General features: G+C 33.0%; 2 protein-coding genes across 5 annotated transcripts in view; one reads left to right on the forward strand and one right to left on the reverse strand.

The window, feature by feature from the left end:
- The window catches only part of LOC106116371 (protein Skeletor, isoforms B/C), a 24334-nt gene extending 19512 nt beyond the window's left edge, over nt 1-4822 (reverse strand). For all 4 annotated transcript variants that reach the window (XM_013310180.1, XM_013310178.1, XM_013310179.1 and 1 more), the window contains exon 1: nt 4752-4822. The gene's annotated coding sequence lies outside the window, so the exon portion shown is untranslated. The remainder of the gene's footprint in view (nt 1-4751) is intronic.
- Nucleotides 4823-11916: 7094 nt separating this feature from the next.
- LOC106116073 (shootin-1-like) overlaps nt 11917-22382 on the forward strand; it is a 12303-nt gene continuing 1837 nt past the window's right edge. Inside the window, exons 1-8 of the mRNA XM_013309812.1 lie at nt 11917-12896; nt 16319-16505; nt 19343-19464; nt 20207-20352; nt 20898-21055; nt 21461-21644; nt 21734-22007; nt 22293-22375. Coding sequence (XP_013165266.1) covers nt 12602-12896; nt 16319-16505; nt 19343-19464; nt 20207-20352; nt 20898-21055; nt 21461-21644; nt 21734-22007; nt 22293-22375 — 1449 coding nt within the window. The 5' untranslated portion in view covers nt 11917-12601. The remainder of the gene's footprint in view (nt 12897-16318; nt 16506-19342; nt 19465-20206; nt 20353-20897; nt 21056-21460; nt 21645-21733; nt 22008-22292; nt 22376-22382) is intronic.

Consider the following 22382-nt stretch of genomic DNA (forward strand, 5'->3'; position numbering starts at 1 on the left):
GGGGGGGGGGGGGGGGGTAGTGGCGAAACCTCTACGTGAATAGTTTTGAAATAATTATGTATACTTCATAGTAGATTTATTAGGTCACCCGCTGGATAAGTACCGAACTGGGAAAGTCTAGAAATGAGGACGCGATTTACCTGCCTATAAACGTTAAATTAATATATTATGTCCTATTTATAATCCTTGGGTGAAATATTAAATTAAAAAAAGTACCAAAAATACTGTGTAAATGTATAAATAGGTTGGGAAAAGCATATTTGAAAAAACATGCTTTAATAACGTATATTTATTACGAAAGATTAGTTTATAAAATCTGACGATTGAATTTAAATTCAAATATAATTTAAATAAATGGTAAACATATTTTCTATTGCATATTAAAAAAACCATAACACCAGTAATTTACGTACGTCAATCAATTAGTAATAATAAAGATTAAATTTGCAAAGTCTTACGAAGCAATGAGGCTACCTAAGAGAATGTACGTCATTGAAGCTTTGCGTAACATCGAATGTTTCAAAACATCGCATCAGATTTTCTGTGTACAAGATATGTTTAACGATAGAATTTTAACCAACTGGATAAATGTTAGCTAATACCATTGGTAAAATCTTGCTTTATTTCGTTGTTCACTCACTAATATTTACAACGATTCCGTCCGCACGGAATTAAAAAAAAACTTAATTAGTAGCCCATGTTTTCTTCCAGACTATGTTCTATATGTACGCCAAATTTCATCCAAATCCGTGGACCCGTTCTGGAGACCTTTAAATAAACATCCATCCATTCATCTAAATATTCGCATTTATAATATTAGTAAGATTAATAACAAAATTGCGTTATTACAAATAAAACGTTTTTACATCGTTGCTTTTACATCTCACACTGTTTCCCGCCTCATTGACAGTCGTTGTTTTCTTTTTTAATTATATTTGTGTATTGCATTCTTGGTGGCCAGTACTCATCTTATGTTAATAATGGATCCTAATATTTATTCTTAAATTCTGTCAAGCTAGTGGTTGTACTTATCGAACACTAGATGTCGCTTAGCGAAATTGTATTTTATTTAAAATATATCAAGTAAAAAAGATAAAAGCACATTTATATAATATTATAAAGATAGTTGCAGAATAATAAATATTTAAATTTCAATAATTATTTAGATTATATTAATTAATTTACATGTTTTCTATATTTTGATAAGATACACTATGATCAGTTTACGATTATTTGTCTAAAATATAGAGATGGAACATCTCTAATTGATTAATTCAAAAGGTAAGCGTATATACATTTTTCCGTATGTGGATTTATGAGTTGCAATACGGACAGCCTAAACTACAAAAACAGCAATTTTATATATAAGATTAAGATATCAAATAACAAAGTCAATGCAAACTAAACCAAGATATTTCGTGATTAGCAATTTATAAGACAAACGTTTGCTTAGAATAATGGGAAAACGTTATGACAATGTGATGGATTAATTCCAGTAAAATACACAATGAAAATAATACCATGAATATTAGAAGCGAATTTTAATGTTACGTTTTTTAACCTCATTTAATATCCTTAAAGAAAAAAATTGTAACAATAAGCAATTGTAACTTAGTTAAAAGATCACCCATTTTAAAAAAAACTTTTAATTTTTAATTTCTTTTTAAATACACGGCCGTTTTAAAAATGGTAATTTAAAGGTTATATCTGTCATCTGTCAACATGACATAAAGCTATTAAATGGTAAAATGAAATAATATTAAAGGTAAAAATAAATTAAGTTTAATGGTTATAAAACGTGACTTAATGAAGCAAAAACTTCAGCTCAAACCTCACTAATGCGTGGGCATGAACTCTGACATTCAACTCCGAATTCCCTGACATATCCTGTAGTTAACCTAACTCCAGTCTATTTTAGTAAGAAATAAACAGGACTCTATAAGTGGTCAGGAATCAAACACTTAGCTTGCAATCTGCAGGTCCTGGGTTCGGATTCCGCCATGTACCAATGTATTTTTTCGTTTTTCGTATCCGACATTTTTACAGTGAAGGAAAACATAGTGATGCAACCTGCACATATCTTAGAAGAAATTCAAAGATATGTGTGAAGTCAACCAACCCACACTTGGCCAGTGTGGTTGACTATGGCCTAATCACCCTTAACTTAGGTTAGGCTCCGAACCCCTCGGTGGGGACGTATAGTGAGCTGATGATGATAATAAACCTACAAGAAAGATAAAATAAATAAGTATATAATCCTACTAATCTTAAATGCGAATGTTTAGATGGATGGATGTTTGCAAGAAGGTATCTCCGGCACGGATTAACATATCTTGATGAAATTTGCCATATATATAGAATATAGTCTGGAAGAACATATATGGTACTAAGGTTTACCATTAAGTTGTTTTTTAATTTGTGTAAACGGATTCGCGGGCGACAGCTAGATTCACATAAGTACTATTACATAAAAACTAACTGATTTTCGTATAAATTAATGGAAGGCGATTTTCAATATAAATACAGATTTGATCTTAACAACAGATATGGGCAGATATATTCCTAGAAATAAAGCTTCAAAAATGATGATAAAAGTGGTGTTTCTTCCATTTAATTTATATTCATCTATTCTCAACCTAACCTTGAAGTCGTAAACTCTAACACTAACGACGTCCTAATGCATTCGAACTGACTACCCTTGACACAGCAGTGAGCACGAGGTCGCTACGCCCGGGTCGCGCGATCGATCCCTGATGCACAAGAAACTTTAAATTATACAGGAGAATGTTAAGATAATCACACGCAGTATTCTTTACTTCTAGACTAGAAACTAGACTTTTAATATGAACAGAAAACGACAACAGTGTATAAAAAATAGTGGAGAATGTTTAGGTAAATATTAAGCTGATTGTTGAAGAAATATTGTAGATTTACTTCCTGAAATTAACACTAAAATAGGCCAAGTAGGGCTTCGAAACGCTATATATTGTGGAACTCAAAACATAACTTAAATTGAATTTAATTTGTGAATTTAAACTTTTTCTGAGAACCGTACTTACGGTATATTTCTACACTTTATCGGATTTAAAACAAGTATTCTAGGAAAGTTAACGTCGCTCTTAAAACGTGAAAACTGGGTCAACAGTGTTCCACAACTTTGTCAAAAAAAAATCTATACGCGTCTATATTGATGTGGGAACTTTTGCAATGGATTGCGGTTACTGGTTAGATCTCCGACTATTTCTCATTATATAACTAATATGTAAAATATAAAATATTGAGAAAATTTACGCTTTTCTTAGAAATAAAAAAAAACATACGATTGTTAGTTAAGTTATATTAAAGATATTTTTATAAACTTATAATATTAAACCCAGGAATGCGATATCACACAACTCACATCTGTAACCCAAAGAGGTAGGTAGAGACCACAGACCTTCATTTGGCGTGGCCAAACTAACCACCGCAATTTTTCGCCCTAGCGGGAGACGAAACGTGTCGGTTGGCGAGCCGTGTCGCCGCTTTTTTCTTCCGGAAATTCACATATATCTTTGAATTTCTTTTTGCTCATATATGGTTGCAGATTGGTTTTAAAGGACACAAAAAGATAAATTACAATTGACGTAAATTAATTAAACAACACTTTAGTTTCTTATGTAAGTTGGTTACTATAACTAAGTTCGCTTATAAGTTACTTATTTTAAAGTTAAATATTAATATATTACTTTTACTTATTATGCACTACATAGTTACTTAAATAATTAACTTTAGGAAAATCGAAGTAAGCAACTGAACTAATGATAGTTTTATTCACTAATAAACCTTTAAAAACATACTTCTATACTATCTATTTGAGAAATATTTCAGCCAATAATTTTACGATTTTTTTTGAAACCAATACTTACGTCTTTGTTGTTATATGTCAAAGTAGAAATATTATACACAATGAACGCTATAAAATACTGATTGGAAATACCAAGAAAAAGAAAAAAACTCAAATACCTATTAACATTTCCAAACTGCTATATTAAAAATATATATTTTTTCATATTTGGTTAGATAAAAGGTTATTATTTTCATAAGACCTTTCTGAAAATATTCTAAACGTGTTATTAAATATCATTTTTTGTGGTACATTTATGTTTAAATAAGAAATTGCATGTAAAATAATAAAAAAATACAAGAAAGAGCATCTCTACGTAAATACCTACACCCGCCATTTTGAAATCATTGAAGCAGATTTCGGCCATTGAAAATGTTTCAACTAAAAACTGTCGCATTACAAAAAACCTATTTCATACTCAATAAAACAAATGATATTCAATATTATTTGAGATAAAGTTATAAAATAGAGAAGATAACAATAACCGCTTATATTTATTTTGGTTAAAATCAAGAAAATTTTCTTCTCTACTATCACATACAGAGTGTTTTATTATTCATATTATTTTATCTGATTTTATTAATTATTTTTGATGTAATTATTTTTTGAAATATATTAATGTCAAAACAAAGAATGCATTTTATTACACCACTAAAGGCACACAGAATATTTAAAAAAATACTTATTTAAAAGCTTTGTATAGCCACACACGTCATGAGTGAAAAAAAAATCAATCTTTTATGCTGATGTTTGAATAATGATGCACAACATGCCTCTACATCATAAAAATAAATAAATAGTGTTAATATTAATTAAGATTTGTCATTTGATGTATTATTTTAATATATTTAGTATTTTTAATCGTTACTTTTGTCTTCACTTTGTGTTTAATATAGAGTTTGTCGCGACACGCGCTCGCCGGCGCGCGGCTTAGACCGGACTGACATATTTTAGAAGGCGCTACGATGCGAATGGAATTTCCCAAATTTTAGGGAAAATTTACGTTACTATTACTGAAATATTGTGACATTAATATTTTAATTACATCATTACTTTTCTAAATATATATTGTCAACCCATAAATTCTTAAGTTTCACTGACAAACATAACAATATGATTATTGCATACAGCCCAAACTTACATAGTTGTATAGTGTCTGTTTTCGCTAACTCAACGGCCAGCACATATTATACGTGTGGGCTGAGACAATCCACTTGGTTCAACTCCCTGAACTATGCTAACCAATATTTCTAAAATAAGTAATAAACCGTAGATGCCTCGGCCTTATCGAGTATGTTGCGTTCTTTTATATAAAAATATCAAAAAGATTACTCATTATTTCTCAAAAATTTAAAAGCATATGTCATATGTTCGGAAATTATATATATCAAACATTTTGTATAAATATAAGTTTTTTAAAAATTGTTATATGTTTTATTTGAAATTATTTAGTGGAATTTTCCAGACAATCAACAGAGGTGGTAGATGTTAAACTCAGAAATAGACAACGGAAACCGAATCTCGTTGAAATCTGATAGTCATTAAAAGTTCAGACGACGAGTTTAGCTTGTTTTGTTCTTATCACAAGTGCTAAGATTCAAATAATAATTTCAATTGCCATTGTACATCTTTATGCCTAAAAATATAAAAATAAATCTTACTAATTATTAAAAAAGATCCATTGTAACTTGTGTTTGTTCAGTAAATCTCTTAATAAGTAGTAAATTTTGTGTATTAAGTATGTAAAAGTAAAAACATTATTTTTTGATATTATTGGGAAATTTAGCTATCCCTACTGGCAACACAGGGATGCTACGCCCCGCGTAGCTGCGTAGACCCCGCCCGCTACGGCACTACGTTGCTACGAAAATACATATATGCGGTACAGAGGCGTATTATACGTTGTTTTTATTATAATTATGGATAGGAGTGCAAGGGGAAGGGGGGTGCGACCCTGTCCTGTGTAATTATTGGGGTGTTTCAGGTTGTGCCGCGTCCCGCAGCCTGCGCTTAAACCTCTGTAGAATTCCATTCTCTGTCACGTTTCGTGGTCTCAAAGATTGTCTTGTGTGAAGTTATAGTTTTTGTGGTAATGTTGAAATGTTTTTACGTGATTCTTAATGGACATTTATTTAATAATAATCAAAATAAAAATTTAAATTCAATAGTAAGTATGTTATTTCTTTTAATATGTGTAATATCAAACTGATACTAGGCAGCGATTAAAAATGAGACCGTGAATGTTTTTATAATGCACATGACAAATACACTAGATTATTGTAGAGTTATAGACAGCCCAAACATGCACTATTCAATAGAATGAAAAAATCTAAATTTCATTGTACTTTTAGCAAAAAAGCTTTAAATAGTATGTCTATTCATAAAAAAAATAATGAATGTTATTTTATACTTTTTTTATATTTCATGTTTTTGTTATATATTTAATTGTATAACTAACCATATCTCATTCATCATCATCGAGACATCTACCTACAGGAGGTAGCTTCACCAATTTTGACAAGTGAGATGACATTTAATTTGTTTTATTCCCTTGATTTTATAAAAGTGTACTGTCAAATGAGTTTCACTTTTTTAAAATAATTATTTATTAGAAATTAAGTACAGTTTTTAATACAGTGTTGAGGTCTCTAAGTCGAAATTGTTAGACGATTTGATGAGCATTAACGCAATCGAAACACGGCGTGACGTCAGCACTCACAGTGGCGCCCCCGCACCAGAGTTTCATATAAACAGGATGTTGGAAAATGTCATCGAAATGTCAGAGTGTACCGAATACTTCAATAACATTTATTTATAACATTATTTGATACCAAATATAAGTTATTAATGGAATAAATACTGCTTTTCGCATCGGACAGCGATCTGACATTTTGTTACCAGTTTTGTCCTGTACAAGACCTTACGTTAAATTGATTACGATTTTTTATTTACAGTAAATCATTGTCAATCCATATTTCACAATATCACCCTATTCTATCTCAGAATTTGTAAGAAATTACAACATTTCTTATAATAATATGACTTAGTTTTTGTTTAACAATAAATATTATATTTAGAACATACTGTATAAAATAAAAAAGGCGAAGGGAACGTCCCCCATGACATTTGGTATCGACTAAATTGTAATATCATGTTTTCTGCACAACACGATGTATAACATTTATTATTATATCGCGATATTTATAGGAACACTGTTTGTTTATGGTTTTTGTCAACTGCAGATTTATTTGCGGGAACGAGGTTTATTATATACATGATAATTTGTTTATGGTCGACGATAACACAAGAAACTTTAGTCAACGTGCCTTTGCCTTTTGCTTTGTTGTTTATATTTAAAAAAAGGCAAAATGAACAGTGTGTCGCGTAATATATCAGATACCAGATTGACTAAATTAAAAAATCGACTTCATGTATTCAAAACAAACTTTAATTGATCTTCTTTTGTTTTTATTGTTTTAAAGAAATTATCATAGTAATATAAAATCTATTACCGTAATGGTAATATTTTGCAGTCTCCTTCCCCCGCCCCCTCGGTAACTGCTGAATCGTCACGATGCCGCTCCCCCGGGATTGTGCGCGGTGTATCAAAGCGGGATTTGTTTAAATACCCCTTCGATGCACCCCAAACGCTTAGGGTTTAAGGTTAGGTGACAAGCAATTTGCGTAAATTACGGGCATTCAAGGCATAAAAGTGACTTACCTTCTTTCACCACATAACCGATACCGATTTCCGATAGTTTGTGTGTATAATTTAATATAATAAAAGTTAATTATATATAATATAAATGAACAGCATATTTTTTACCCCTTCATCCTCTTAAAATTTTAAGCTTACTTAGGATAAATAGATTTGAATAAAAATAATGTATGAGAGAATCGTAGATTTCAAAAAGTTTTACAAAAAAGTCAAAAATGACATGTCTGTATCTTTTACGCTTTACTCACAATTACTAATTTTAGCTAAAAAAAAAAGCAATTGAAAAGTACGATATTTGCAACGCTATTTTTAACACACGATTTACTTAAAATCTTTAATAAAAAGTAAAACACATTTAAATTATTTGTATATTAATCCTAATTGTAAAGATAAATTATGGTTACCTTACTACGCCGCTTAACAATACCGTCATCGCGTTAGGGGTGCTCAACCCCTTGTATTAAACATAATACTAATTCATCCCTGTGTTCAGTTTCTGGATATATCAATTATAATCCATTTTCCGTTTGTTCCCATCACGAATAAATTGAGATTCAGTTTTACTAATTATTAAATGTATTTATAATTATGAGGTAAATGTTTTTGTACGGAAAATTGGAGACTTTTTGACAGACAGACAGGAATGACGATATGTTTTATATAGAGATTTTGGTCTCAGAAGCCAACAGTTAGTTTTATTATTACTATTCTTTTCTATACCATTAATAAAAGTGTCTATATCTAATACCAGAAAAATATATTTCGATAACGTGATGTATTTACGTTTCTCATAACGAAAATTCAATTTTTGAAGTTTTTACCTATCTGTCTGTCCGCAAATCCGTGTTTTTTTTCCCGGGCAACCTCTTAATTCCAAGACACTTTTAATTCCACTGTGATAAAGTCGCTAGTATTTTAATGCATAATTTGAACCGTACAAACTTATTTTTAAAAAGCGCCATCTATTATCGAATGGCATATACTACACTAAAAGTAAAACGTTATAGTTCCTACCTTTACCAACAGATGGCAGAACAATACTTAAAACACCGAAAATTGAAGCTTAAATGTTGTTTACATCAATCAATTTTTTTGGTTCCATTGTTTGCGACAGTATTGATTTTTAAATGTTATCGTTAAGAACATTAAAAACGCATTAAGGATAAGTGATAAGTTATTTCGTTTTTGTACCATACAAACATTGTAATGGAAAACGTTAACTAATTGATGAGAATTTTATCGCAGCACTAACAGCAGCTGTGCGCTCGTCAGTAGCCATGACGCAGTGGACAATTATTTATTTTTTATTGTCATTTTGTTTACGTAATTAAGCATATCCAAACATATGCTACAGATCATAAACATCCATAATGTTATTTTTTTACGAAAAGAACACACACATATTAATAACGGTTAATTAACAAAACAATAAAAACTGCTTTTATTGTAACTATAACATAAAATTCGATCAAGCTTATTTGGATAAATGGCGTACTTTTAAATGGAAATAAAGTTTACGGGCAGATTAAAACAGTATAATATTGTACTGTGAAATAACGATAAAATACAAATATTTTCGAATGATTTTCATTACGTAAACTGGTGTTCTAAAAAGCCTCTAAGTTTATTTACTTTACTAAAACATTTAGTGGAAACATTTAGATGAAACTATGTTTTAAAAACCCAATTCGTGATGCGTCAGGCCACCGGAGACGAATGTCATAATATAGCAGATGTCACGTGCGTTCTTTCATCTATTTAAACATTGTGGCTAAATTAAGCGACCCTCACATTTGCTAGAGTACGTGTGGAATACAAATTATATTGTAACTTTTATTTATTTTCAATTTCAAGTTGCAAATATCTGTCTGTCAATGACTATTAGTTTTTAAAACACATTCGTCACTTTTATTCTCTTCAAAATTATTGTTTATATAAGATTAACTTTGTTTTTGTGTTTTAAGTTAAATTTCATGGTCAGTTTGTTCTTACGGTAACAATTTTTTTTAATTTTGTGATTAGTGCCAATAAAAATTACTTTACATCCCTTTCCTGTGCCTGATATTAATTAATATTTTAAATGTTTCATTTATTGTTTTATTCAATGCTGCTTCCCTTTAAAGAAACTAACATGGCATTTAGTTATAGAAAGTTTTACATTAAGCTTGTAGACAACCTTAGGTTTCGCCCACACACAGCTAAGTGTCAACTATTCATATTGAATAAGTAATGTTGCTATCTAAATAAATTGCTATAACCGTTTTAATTGCGAAAATTAACTGGACGAATTAAATAACTGTAGCGTTAACCGTTCTTAATTGTTTAACAAGTTAACAACTACGTTACAAATATAACGTGCATCTGCAACAAAAATAAACGAACACTTTTAATCTTAATGAACACAAAGGATTGCATCCAAATTGGGCGAATTTAAAGAGGACATAAATATTTTTACGCTTTAATCCTGCTTGTAAAAGCGACGTTAACATTTTACGATTCCCCGGCCCAGGATAACGAGACCAGAAATAGGATCGGGAACCCGGGGTCAATAACCTGATATTTATTGTCCTCACGTAAAAATAATAACACAAACCATGTGACACCGATGTACAAGGAAGACTAACACGTGGGATATTCTTTTCTTTTTTTTCTTACTACCAAAACATCCGACATTCTCTTGTCACATGAAAAAGAAGTGTATTTCATTGGAAACATTTCAGAACACATTCCGTTAAAGTGAATCATTTTGAGGCTTGCAATTTCAGTTTAAATTAAATGAAATATTGTATTATAAATTATGTATATTTGTGACAAAATCTTGTTGTTATTAAATGAATGTATTGTGTTGTAAAGTAATCGGATTGCCTTGCCAGGCTACCAGTGTGGCGCCCTTTGAAAATAAGCCCCGAACTGACCCCGTTTTCTAAATATGGAAAAAGTTTTGTAAGGTTCTCTCCGCCTGTCCGCGACGGACCGAGGTTCTTTTTTTAATTTTTTCCCTTAGCCTCGCTTTCGGATTACTTCGACCGTGACAGATTTCTCTAGATCTAGACTATAATATTAAAAAAAAATTATATTCGATTGGTTATAATTTATATTGTAGGTAACTATTGTCCTTCTGATAAATATTAATTTAACTTTTAATAACAATTTCCATAATAAGAATTAAGCTGTCACCAAATGCTTCCCTTTGTGAAGATTTTCATTCTCAGAAAAACTTACACTTAGGGGCTCCTTAACTAATTATTTCACGCCGTTAAGTGAATCTGTAATATATGTTTTATACACAAATTGCTACACAAAATCAAACAGAAATAGACGATTATTCAATATTATTAAGTAGATGGAATGTATGCATTTATAAGGATGAGTAATAACGGACAATCAGCAAATCATAGCGGGTCTGGTAATGCAATTAAATGGGATTATAGTACTATCCAAACTTTAGAGGAGCTCGGAATGGCGCACGAGATCCTGACTACATAATATGGAGATCATAATTATATCCATGCAAACAGTTAACCATTGACAAACAGCACTAGTATCTCGTAAATTCCAAAATATTTAATTTGGCCATTAGGTTGAAACAAGGTATATTTTAGAATTGGACCTCAGTAGAAATAATTAGTACATTTTCAGAGGTGAGATGGGAGGAATTAATTATCGACGAGTTTATTTTGAGACTATTCATCCGTATGTGGGCAATAAATAGCCATTTACGGAAGTATTATCTGTGACAATACTAGACAGGAACTTGCGACCATATGCAGCTAACACCGAGCCGACATAAAGTTTGAATGCTGCAATACAAGTGGGGTCGTGGCCAGCTCAGCCCACACGCCGACAACTCCTTGTCGTTTACAGAACGTTCTCTGTTCGTCGTTTCACAGAACAGTTTAATTTTAGAATATCCGTTCGTCCCTATTTGGACGAAATGCATTTAGTTTAGTTTGTCGACTCCAGCTATGTGTAGTGTTGTGTGCTGATTGTGTTTTATATTTTTTTATATCGTAAGGTGGCAACGGAGCACGCGGCCACATCAAGTTGCCGAAATAGCAAATCGCATAGAAATCCGTAATTGCAGATGCGTTGCCTTTGATTGACGGATTGAATAAATCGTGATGTGCTGTATTTTTACCAGTGAAACCTTAAACAACTTAACATAAAAGTATATTTTTTATCTGTTTAAAGTATGTAATAAGTTTTATTTGAAATAAAATTTATTAATTAAACACCATCTATGGTCTATCTAGAAATGTAAAATATATTAATATACATTTGAAACAAAATTAAATCATAAATAACATAATGTAAACGAGAGAATTTATTTAAAATTATCACTATAGTAAGCGAAGTTTACTAATGTGTTTATATCAGTGATTACTTGCAATGTCGATGACGTAAGCTTACTGGAAACTGGAAAATAATGTGGTTTGATGATAAGAATGTAAGCACATTGATAAGTAACATCGAACATGCATGACGAATTCTAACTAAACCTCAACTAGCTACTACGAATTACCTATGACATATGCGACTAACCAACTCGATACATGAGCGACAGTGCGCTTCAAACATAAACAAAAAGCGTAAACATTAACTCATATGACTCACAATGGCGAAGAATTCATTATCATAATCATAACTGCACGCATACGTTAGTTGAGAACGGACACTGGCAGCTAATTGTTGTCTATTTGAACATTTTAACGTGTTTATCAGCTGTACAGATACTTTTATTATTATTTTTCAATATACGCGGTCAATCGAGGCTGTTTTATTGAGTGAACGCGAGTGACACAATCCACGGCTGCTCTGTGAACGTACACATTATTACGCGTATTTTCCTCAACGACGGAACAAAGAAATCATATTAGCGAATAAAATTCATCACACCATTAATCGGGCCACCTGCCTGTTGATCCCGACACGTGTTGTGAACTGTGCATGTGAAAACGGGAAGATGTTCGGAGCGCGCGTGTAAAATATCGAATGCAAAAATGATTAAAAGGAACGGCGATAATGTATTTGCGATCGCGTCGAGCAACAATCACAGCCAGTGTCAGAGCGGGAGCGGCCGCAGCGGGTTTGCCGTGTCGCCGTGTGCCGGGCCCGGGGCGACGAGGATCCCGCGCGCGACACCCGCGCCTCTTGCCGCCAGGATGACGCCGCCCGACGCGCAGCCCCACACCAAGGAGACCAGCATCGCGCTTTCTACTTACGTCGAGAAGTGGAAGAACCGATACGAGGAGGCCGAGAGGAAGCACAAAACGTACCTCCTCAAGTCAGAAAAAGGTCGGTACTATTCAATTTGACGTGCGAATCTTTAGTTTTTTCCCACTTTTTTGTAGGTCGACACTGCGCATGCTCTATTTACCAGTGTTTTATGCAAATGAAAGTGCGAAAGAAAATCCTAGCCGCGTATTTGTCGGATTATGACGGACGATAACCTGTTGCTCATACATTATGTATTCACGAAACTTTTGTAATGTAAACCCGTTTCGAGGAGAGGTTCGAACTTTATGCGCAGTTGATATCATTATTCTTTGCATGTTTCACATTTGTTTTATTTTAAATAGGTTGTTTTTAATACACTTTGAATAAATTGTCATGTTTCCTGCACTGCATTATCGTAATACATTTTACATTCAATATACACGCGATAACACTATATCTGAACAAACCCGTTACTAAAGATATGAAAATATTGACTTTATACTGTTGGCCCAGTTTTAAAAATATTGATTTTCAGTTTTGCGCATCGCCACTTCATTGATTACGTCTATCAAAATGTCAAAAGTACAAATTGTTATATTACGAATCCAATAAATAACGTACAAGTTAATAAAACATTTATCTAACTATTTAGCTATTACAATGCTATTAGTTTTACTATAGAAAAGTAATAGGAAAAAATATTTAATAACTCAAGTCTAACTTAAGTAATGGATAGTCAGACAGTTACAACCAACAATTTTAACAGTTTTATACTGAGGAATACTGTGAACTTTATTAATATTTATCATATTACATTGTTAAGTCTAAATGTCTATATGAAACATATATGAATCATAAATAGTCTTTGTCTGCTTTAAACTTTGATCCTTACATGTTCGTTCGTATTGGTTACAAAAATCAATGAAATATACAAAGTATAGAAGTTTTTAACATAAGGTAAAACAAAGTTAGTCAATCCTGTAGTCTTGATATAATCAAATCTTATTTAACTTAAAGGACATCGGATAAAATATTATTTGCTTCTCGGTTACTGATACTTTGATAACTAAAATATTACAATTGTTATTCCGTTACTAATTTCTGTTATAAAAGATAGTAAATATAAAAGTTGTTATGCATTAATCTAGTAAAATTAATATTGAGACAAGATAGTTGATGGAGTTATTCATTTGAACATTCCAACTATCTATTGTATTGTTAAAATGTACATAATAGAATGTAACAATAGGATTATTTACATAACAATTTAACCTATGTAAAAGCAGCTGTGTCTTATCTTTTGTTCTACTTCATAATTGCATTTACTGATATAAAGTAATGAAACTTACAGATAACAAGATTTTATACATGTTTTTCTGTACATTAGTGGAATTAAAAGTAGTAATAGAAATAACACTGACAGCACTTTTATGATGCTTCGGAGAATACAATTGACTTAATATGTCTTTTATCAGTCAAGGTATTTAGGATACTGGTCTTAAAGGAACAAACCATCATACTATTACCGTTATGTCAGTCGGGACAAAATATTGTTACTGACTTTTATAAAATGCTTTCCCCGTCCAACCATTTTAAAGTGTATTTATAAGGAGGGTCTCCATGATTTAGTTCCAATAGATGTTGAAAAAAAAATGTTTATCTTTACAAAATCCAATGCCAAATTTTCTACATAACATGACTAATGATATTAAATTTTGTCAAATTATCATAAAATATGTCTCATTATTTACCTTTTTTTTTAATTCTTTGAGATGAAAAAATAAGTTTTACTTTGCAAAATTTTTCAATGAATTTCTCAGAAAAAAGAAACAAATATGACAACTAACAATTTAAACGAAACAGGTCATTAATTCCAGCGTCATGTATTGTTACCACAAACATGTTTTCGTTGAGACCTAAAAATAAATCTTACTCATTCAATTCTCCCTCATTTGGATTACTAAGAATTTGTTTACCAAGCAATATTGATTTACTAATTATGTCGTATGATTCCCGCCATTACACACCACTTATTGTTTTTTTAAATGACAATTGTTAGATAAAGGCGGGATTTTTTTAAGGATAAAAGGCCATACGCGTTCTGCCACCAGTGACCGTGGCCTGTATGTATTTCGTTGAAATTCTTTGCCGATTACGCATATTTACTGAACTTGTACGTGTTTTTTCTGCGGATACTTGGAATATCTTTTACGGAGATTTTTAAAAAGTAAACATTTAAACAGAATTCTTGAAACTTTTTAAGTATTTGATCGGTAATAATTAGTCGCCTAAATTTTTACTCTTCAAAACTGTACTATACGTCTCTCCGTAGGTTTTTGAACGTGAAGTTTAATTAAACCTAATTCATATGAGTTCTAACTTTGTTAGCATTCATTAAATTTGCCTATACGATGTCCGGTCATATTGTTTGAACAGCCATAATTTTAATAGGAGGAAAACATTGGAAATGAGAAATACAAAAAAAACCATTCCTCATCACAACATAGCAATGCTAAAAATAGCTGATATAAACCGAATTTTCCTGCAGAAAAAAGTGTTAAAGTGCTACATACGTAATAGTTTTTCCTCATACAAAGCGCGTGAATAACGGAGTACAAATGCGTCCATTAGTAACGTAGGTACTTCCTTCAGTTCGTGTAATAGGATAAGATATAGCGTAGTTAGAAGCGTGGTTGTCTTGCTTGTATCGTGTCACACTCACATCTGTTCTTATTTATTTACTAACTTCAAACCGCGGTTTTACTTGTTTTATTCAATTTAGTAGCGTGATAAATACATATAGCCTACTACATGAATATTTCTTATTATCGTATTGAAATTATTTCGTAGTCAAAAACTTCTTAATTTTATTTTCCAAACAGACAATTATCCAGTGTGTATTAGACCTTTTGGAAGTATTAAAATACTAAATTATGATATTTAGTTTCGTTCCCGCGCAATTACCGTGGGTTTCCTCTGCCAAAATATTAAGACAAAACATTATTATGGGTTCAATTGAAACCGACGCTTACACATCATTGTCCTGATCGTTCTCAATGTAGACAATTCCTTGTCTGTTAATTAAACATGTCATCTGTCGCAAGATGTTATTATAACAATCAGTTATTTGACCGCTTTGTATACGTTTCATTAAACTTCATTGCAAAGAAAACGTTTACGTAAGAAACTATACTAAAGATCTTCTCGTCTGCTTCGTTGTGCTTCAAAAAACAACATTGTTAATGCTCTACTCAGGGCCGGCCTTAGAGTAGGGCGCGGTTGGATGAGCGCCCAGGGTGGCGGACAGAACAGGGCACTACAATTCTGCGAATTGGTAGTAAAAAAGGGTGCTAGTAGAGCTATAGCCGTTACTGGATCTACTGTTGTAGATAATCCGAATTTTGTGTGTAAATGGATATGCCTAGGAAATAATTGAATTCTTTATAAGAGTTACCATAGTAAAGAAAAGGATGGAGATATAAAGAATTATTATTCCACAGCTAAACGCGAGCACGATGAGCTGCAACGGCGGTACAACATCCTACTGGAGGAGCGGCGGCACGTGGAGGCCGAGCTGGCGGAGCGCGAGCGGGAGCTGGCCAAGCTGCGGACGGTATCCGAGAAGCTGTTCCAGGAATACCAGCAGCTCAAGCATCAGCAGGAGATCGACGCCGGAGTCATGCAGAAGTAAGTGACAAGAACAAGATTCAAACTTCTTTGAAGGTAACTAGCGAATGTAATTTTCGTGAGTCCGTCCCTGTATTTCTATTATGTCGCACAACTTGTACGAAATAGCGAGTCTCCATGAAGTTTATATAGCATTGAACAGAATAAACGATGAATTGATTTGCTTTATCAAAGGATACGTCTAATATTTTAAGAGTAGTATAGTAGTAATCAATAAACACATTACAACGGTGAGAAAAAACAGTCATCGACTATTTTCGGTATTTCATGTTGGTTATAGTAACAAATTTTAACAGATAACATAAATATATCATTTTATAGTTTGTTTGTATGTTTGTGTATGATGTGTGAGCACCATGTAAGCGGAACTAACAGCCGGCCACACTTCGACCTCATCCGTCACGTGACAACCGCACTAAGTTTGTTATATCGCTACTATTATTGCTATTTTTAAAACTAACTTAAGTATTAGCTACAAATATAAGAATTACCTATATAGATAATTTACCATTTTGACGATGTTCTGTGTACTGTACAGTCAGCTATATAAACATTTACAAAACCTTAGAAATTTATAAAGGGCTTCGGTTTCTAAAATACGTATGCACGTATTCTTTACATCGGAAGAGTACGGGCAGATACGTGTATCTTACTAATATTATAAATGCGTAATGCGAAATGCGAATATGAATGGATGTGTTTGTTAGAAGGTATTTCCTGCAACGGTACCTATGAAATTTGGCACAGATGTAGAACATAGTCTGGAAAAAAACATTCTACCATACTAAGTTTTTTTCTTAGTTCCTCGCGGGCGTCAGCTAATGATAGATATTTTTGAAGGTATACCTTTCCATAAGTTTCTAAAGTTTTGTAAATGTATACACATTTATACAGCTTACTGTACTTTTATACTTTGGATTTAACGAATATAAATTTAATTAATATTAATATATCTCAGAAGTGGCACACAAAATACGTTATATCACCTGAGGAAGGAAACCGGTCGATCTTGCATCACAGTAAGCTCGTGTCTTGTTAGGTAACCACTAAAATGAAAATCAACACGTATAACAATTCCTTTATTCAAAGTATCAAGACAATAGCATGAGAAACAAACTACACTAATAATTTAAACATTAGATTTATTACTTTCCATTCAACACATCCGGAGAAATTGTATTACCACGCCCCTTAATTTCTCTTAATATCAAAGTGTGTTATTGACCTACAAACTTTTAATGTAATTAATAAATAAGAAAAATAACAAAAATGTTGACTCATTGTCTAATTAGTTATCTTCTAAAATGTTAATATAATCCTACTTATAAAATTTTTACATAATTAGCAGTTTGTTATTTCTGTTGCTCTGAATAAGTATTCGATTCGTTGCACTAAGAACATTGATTTATGTTGCCTTTGATCTTTTGAAAAAAAAAACTAAAAAGTTTCAATGCAATTTTTTAAGGCAAATGTTTTGATAACATTCAGCCAGCGTATATTTTTTTAAAGATTACTGTTTAGTTGGAATTAAAAAATAAATTAATTTTACAATGCAACCTTTTAACATAAATTATTTGTCCTTTCCGTTATAATTTCCCTTTACTTATTAACTTCTAAAATCTAATAGGCTCTTTAAAAAACAAAACAAGCCAAAAGCCTTATAAAATGCACGTCACCTTATCTAAACACAATTTTTATAAATAATTCATGCGATGATAAAAGCTAGAAAGTGGCGAATATTAAAATGAAGCCACTGCGCCAAATTACTTGTTACATTATTGATTTGGCGAGAATTTTACGCGAACCGGCCATAGTTGAATACTGTTCTGTCATAGAAACGCACAGTTATGCCGTTGTGTATTTTTAGTTTATTAAAATTAATTAAAGTTTAATATTAATATTATTTCTAACGGACATTATTGTCGCGTTTTAAGTGGATTTAAGATTGCAAAACCTTTGCACTGAATAAGTGCAATTAAAAAAAAAACATTTGTTTTTTTCTGTGTCGCCATGGCAATAGAATCAAAAGTTTGCTGCCAGTGTATATTATTATTGTTTGAGATACGATTTAAAAATGTACTTTTAACCATGTGAGTATTTTGTGTCATGTTTTAGAATATATTTTTTTGTCTTGGTCGTAATATTACTAAACTTCCGAACATTTGAATTATCTAGCTCTTAATTAACAATTATTAAAATTGCAATAATTTGTTTTTCGTTTAAAATTTGTAAAAGGCTTCAGAGCAAACCTGTAGAAAAACTTATCTATCGACTTTCTATTCAACCCGATTGTTTTTACCTTTTTATTGTTTTGCATCGAAAACTTTTCCACGCGAAATGAGTTCTTTTTTCTTTACTAACTTTCGGCTCACGTTTGCTTTGTCCTTAGAAATTTCCTTGAATTTTATTTGTTTTGAAATTTTCAATTGAAAGAATATGTAAAGGAAAAAGTTTTTAATTGCCTTAAAAAATGAAAAGATTCTTAAAATCTAAGTTATAACTTCTTTTCTACGTTTTAACCAGTGTTTAAGAAACAATTAGTGTACATACTAATCAAGGAATCTGGCGGTTTTCCACCTTAAAAGTCACAGTCGTAAGTTTTTGTTGTTTTTATTATTAACTCGTTGTTTTCGTAACTCACTGCTACCGCTAATCGGTTATTTGTAAAAGCCGTAGTTTGTCTTGTTGCAAGGAACAAAGCAATGTTTCTGTAAGTGGAACACCGCGGATTTCTGCTACTGTACCTGAATACATAAATGCGATTAATCTACGATATGTAGAGGGTGATAAGAACTGCGTCTGTTCCAAAGGAAAGTTATGATATTCGTATGTTACAGGGTTATGCAGCAGGCTGGAGAGTGGTACAAACAGAACAAACAGTTGAAGAGACGGAGCGCTGCGCTGATACACGCCCTGCCCACACAGGTCGACATTGACCTCACCGACACCACTGATGCAGGTTATACTATGATTAGTTTTAAATCTGTCCTCGACAAATACATTCGGAAGTTATTTGTTCATTCTTTGCACTGAGCTTTATAAACAGACTGGCTATAAGGCATAGTATTTTGTGCCTATTCGATTTACGCCATTTTGGCGCTGATGGTTTGTAGCGGTGGTGTGGATTTGAACTAATAATATTGATAGAATTAACTGTCACTTAACATCAATAACACGTTTATTTCGGATTGGAGCAAAAGCTGTCATTTTCAAGCAATTGCCTATCTATTTTTAGAAATCAGTAATTCGTTTTAAGAAAAGTTGCTGTCATTTTTAAATTGGCGGAATAGTCATTTGACATGTAGTCGCTATGTCTGTACTGATAGACGATTTGCGTCAACGATTCAACATTGTATGTACGGAGCACGCAACGCGATTCTAGCGAGGCAGCCGTACCTAAGTTTCAACGATTGTATATGAAAAGCCCAAGACACTTAAGTGTTGACTTCAACGCTCCTATCTCCATGATCACAGGTTTTTGTAACTAAAATTATTATTAAATTAATAATTAATTATTATTATTACCATTTAGCATAAGGAATATGTGCAAAAAAGGTACAGTCTAAGAGTCTGTAGTTGTCGCATGTTGTAATTTAAAAAAAGTTTAGATTTGTCATATTAGATGTACACTCAGGGAAAGTTTTTAAGACCATGAATGCAGCATTTAGAGCTGATTGTTTAACTTTGTTATTGTATTGCAGCGTCAGATAGCAGTAACGAGGAGGTGGAGTTCCTAAAGCGCACGGTGTCTGAGCTATCAGCGCAGGTGGGCGCGCTTCAGGCAGACCTCAGCGCCGCGCGTCTACACGAGTTTGAAGCGCACGAGCATAACGTCGCCCTCGCACAGGTGAGCTGCTACCTCATAGTTTACATACGGGACCAAAGATTAAGTTACACTGGTCATATATCCCCCCGAAGTCATTGATATTTAGAAGTGTTTTCGTAAATAAGAAAGTGTAAAACACGCAATCGATCGCTATAATTCCCCTAAATGGCCAAACGACCGCTGTCCTTAGACATACGCAATAGCAGATGAGTTCTCCACCTTTAATTGACGAAGGAGGAGACACACAGAAAGGAATATTTCTCCATAATATACGTCCTCCGTAACCTCCATCAAATCCACTTTCCCTTCCCATCCGTTGGAAAGGAAAGTCCGATACGCAAACTCATCAGACTACGCGGAATTGTTTACATTTTTCTCCTGTCTTCTGAGTGGTGATGGTATTGCAGCAGACGAGCACATTCGTGCAACAGATGTTTTAGCTCGCCTCTACCATTCTTAATATAAATATTGCCGTCTCGCTCACACATCCAATGATCTCCATTTAATAAACAAACCAGTATCAATATCATTACGTTTTCTTTATATGTTGTTCCTCGTAATTCCAGGAATTGGAGACAGAGAAAGAGAAATGCGTCGCACAAGAGAAGGAGTTGCAGGAGTTGCGCAGTCAGCTGGAGAGACACAACAGAGTCTCCAAGTTGTTGATGGAAGAAGTCACCGCGTTGAAAGACAACGCCGACAAGGACAGACAGATGGCAGAGACGTGAGTTGGACAGAGATAGATATACTTTGACTTGTAAAAATAAACTTGTTTCACATCAGTAAACCAATGGTTAAATTTACGGAGTATCTTAAGGTTCAGGGTTTGAATTTCGCTATTCGACTGAAACATATTTTAAATTTATGAGCTTTATCATGTTCTTGCCAATTAAAAAGGATTAAAAAAAATAAAAAAAACACTTCACGAATGAACTCGATGATGTTCTATTATTTCATTGCGAAGTACCTATCCTACCTTACGGCTGCATCATCAGTTCAGCACCATGTCATAATCAGGTTGCATTGTTAAGTGATTTACACATACGTAACTGGGAAGTGAATCTTTAAATTGCAAGTTATGATGACAAACATGGTGAGAGGTGGAACTGTACTAAAAGTTTGTATGCAGGTACAAGGTGGAGGCGCGCGACGCCAAGAAGCGTGTGAAGGTGTTGACGCACCAGAGCACGCTGCTGCTGGGCGAGCTGGAGATGGACGAGCGGCTGGGCAGGCTGCTGGGGGAGGTGGACAGTCTGCGCGACGCGCTCGAGCACCAGGCCGCCAGGCACAGGGAACAGTTGGACGAACTACAGGTACTAACCATTAAAAAAGCCCTTTCATTTGCCACCCATGTTGTACAAAAATATCTTACTTTTAAAATATCGACAATTTACTTTTTCAGCTCAAATTAGCTGAAAAACATGAAGAAACAGATATTCTTTTATGGGAGGAGAAGATAAGACTCGCAGAAGAAGACGCACAGAAGGCTCTAGAACGAGCCGAGAGAGCGGAAAAGAAGTTGGCTGAAATTGAGAAAAAACAACCGCCGAAGAAATCAGCTCTGATGTCTAGAATAAGTTACTTCGAAAGCGGAGGAAATGAGAAAGCGAAGATTGAGAAAGTTGAAGTAAAAGAAGAAATAAAAGAGATAAAGGAAGAAGAGAAAGAAGTCATTGGTAAGAAGTTTTTTTATAAAATACATTTATACTTTTAACAACAGAAAGATTCTAGATTCTTACCGTGGGTTTGTGAGACTAAAATTTCTGCATGAAATATATCGTCATCCCTGTCATTATCTTTGATAAAATAGAGATAACAATATATTTTAAACGAAGATCTCAGAAACCAACAATTAGAGGAATTGACGAATAATCTCTTGAAATGTGATTTTTATATCAAATTTTAAATTTATTTACAGTTCAAAATATGATTATTATGTATTATAATGATTTGTATTCCAGAAACGCCACAACCTCCAGAGAGCGCAAGCCCTACGGAAGTTCCCCCCACAGAGGTTGTAGTCCCTCCCCCGCCCCCACCCTGTCTCCCTC

This window comes from Papilio xuthus, unplaced genomic scaffold (genome assembly GCF_000836235.2).
Source record: "Papilio xuthus unplaced genomic scaffold, Pxut_1.1 DF827756.1, whole genome shotgun sequence".
NCBI classification, from domain to species: domain Eukaryota; kingdom Metazoa; phylum Arthropoda; class Insecta; order Lepidoptera; family Papilionidae; genus Papilio; species Papilio xuthus.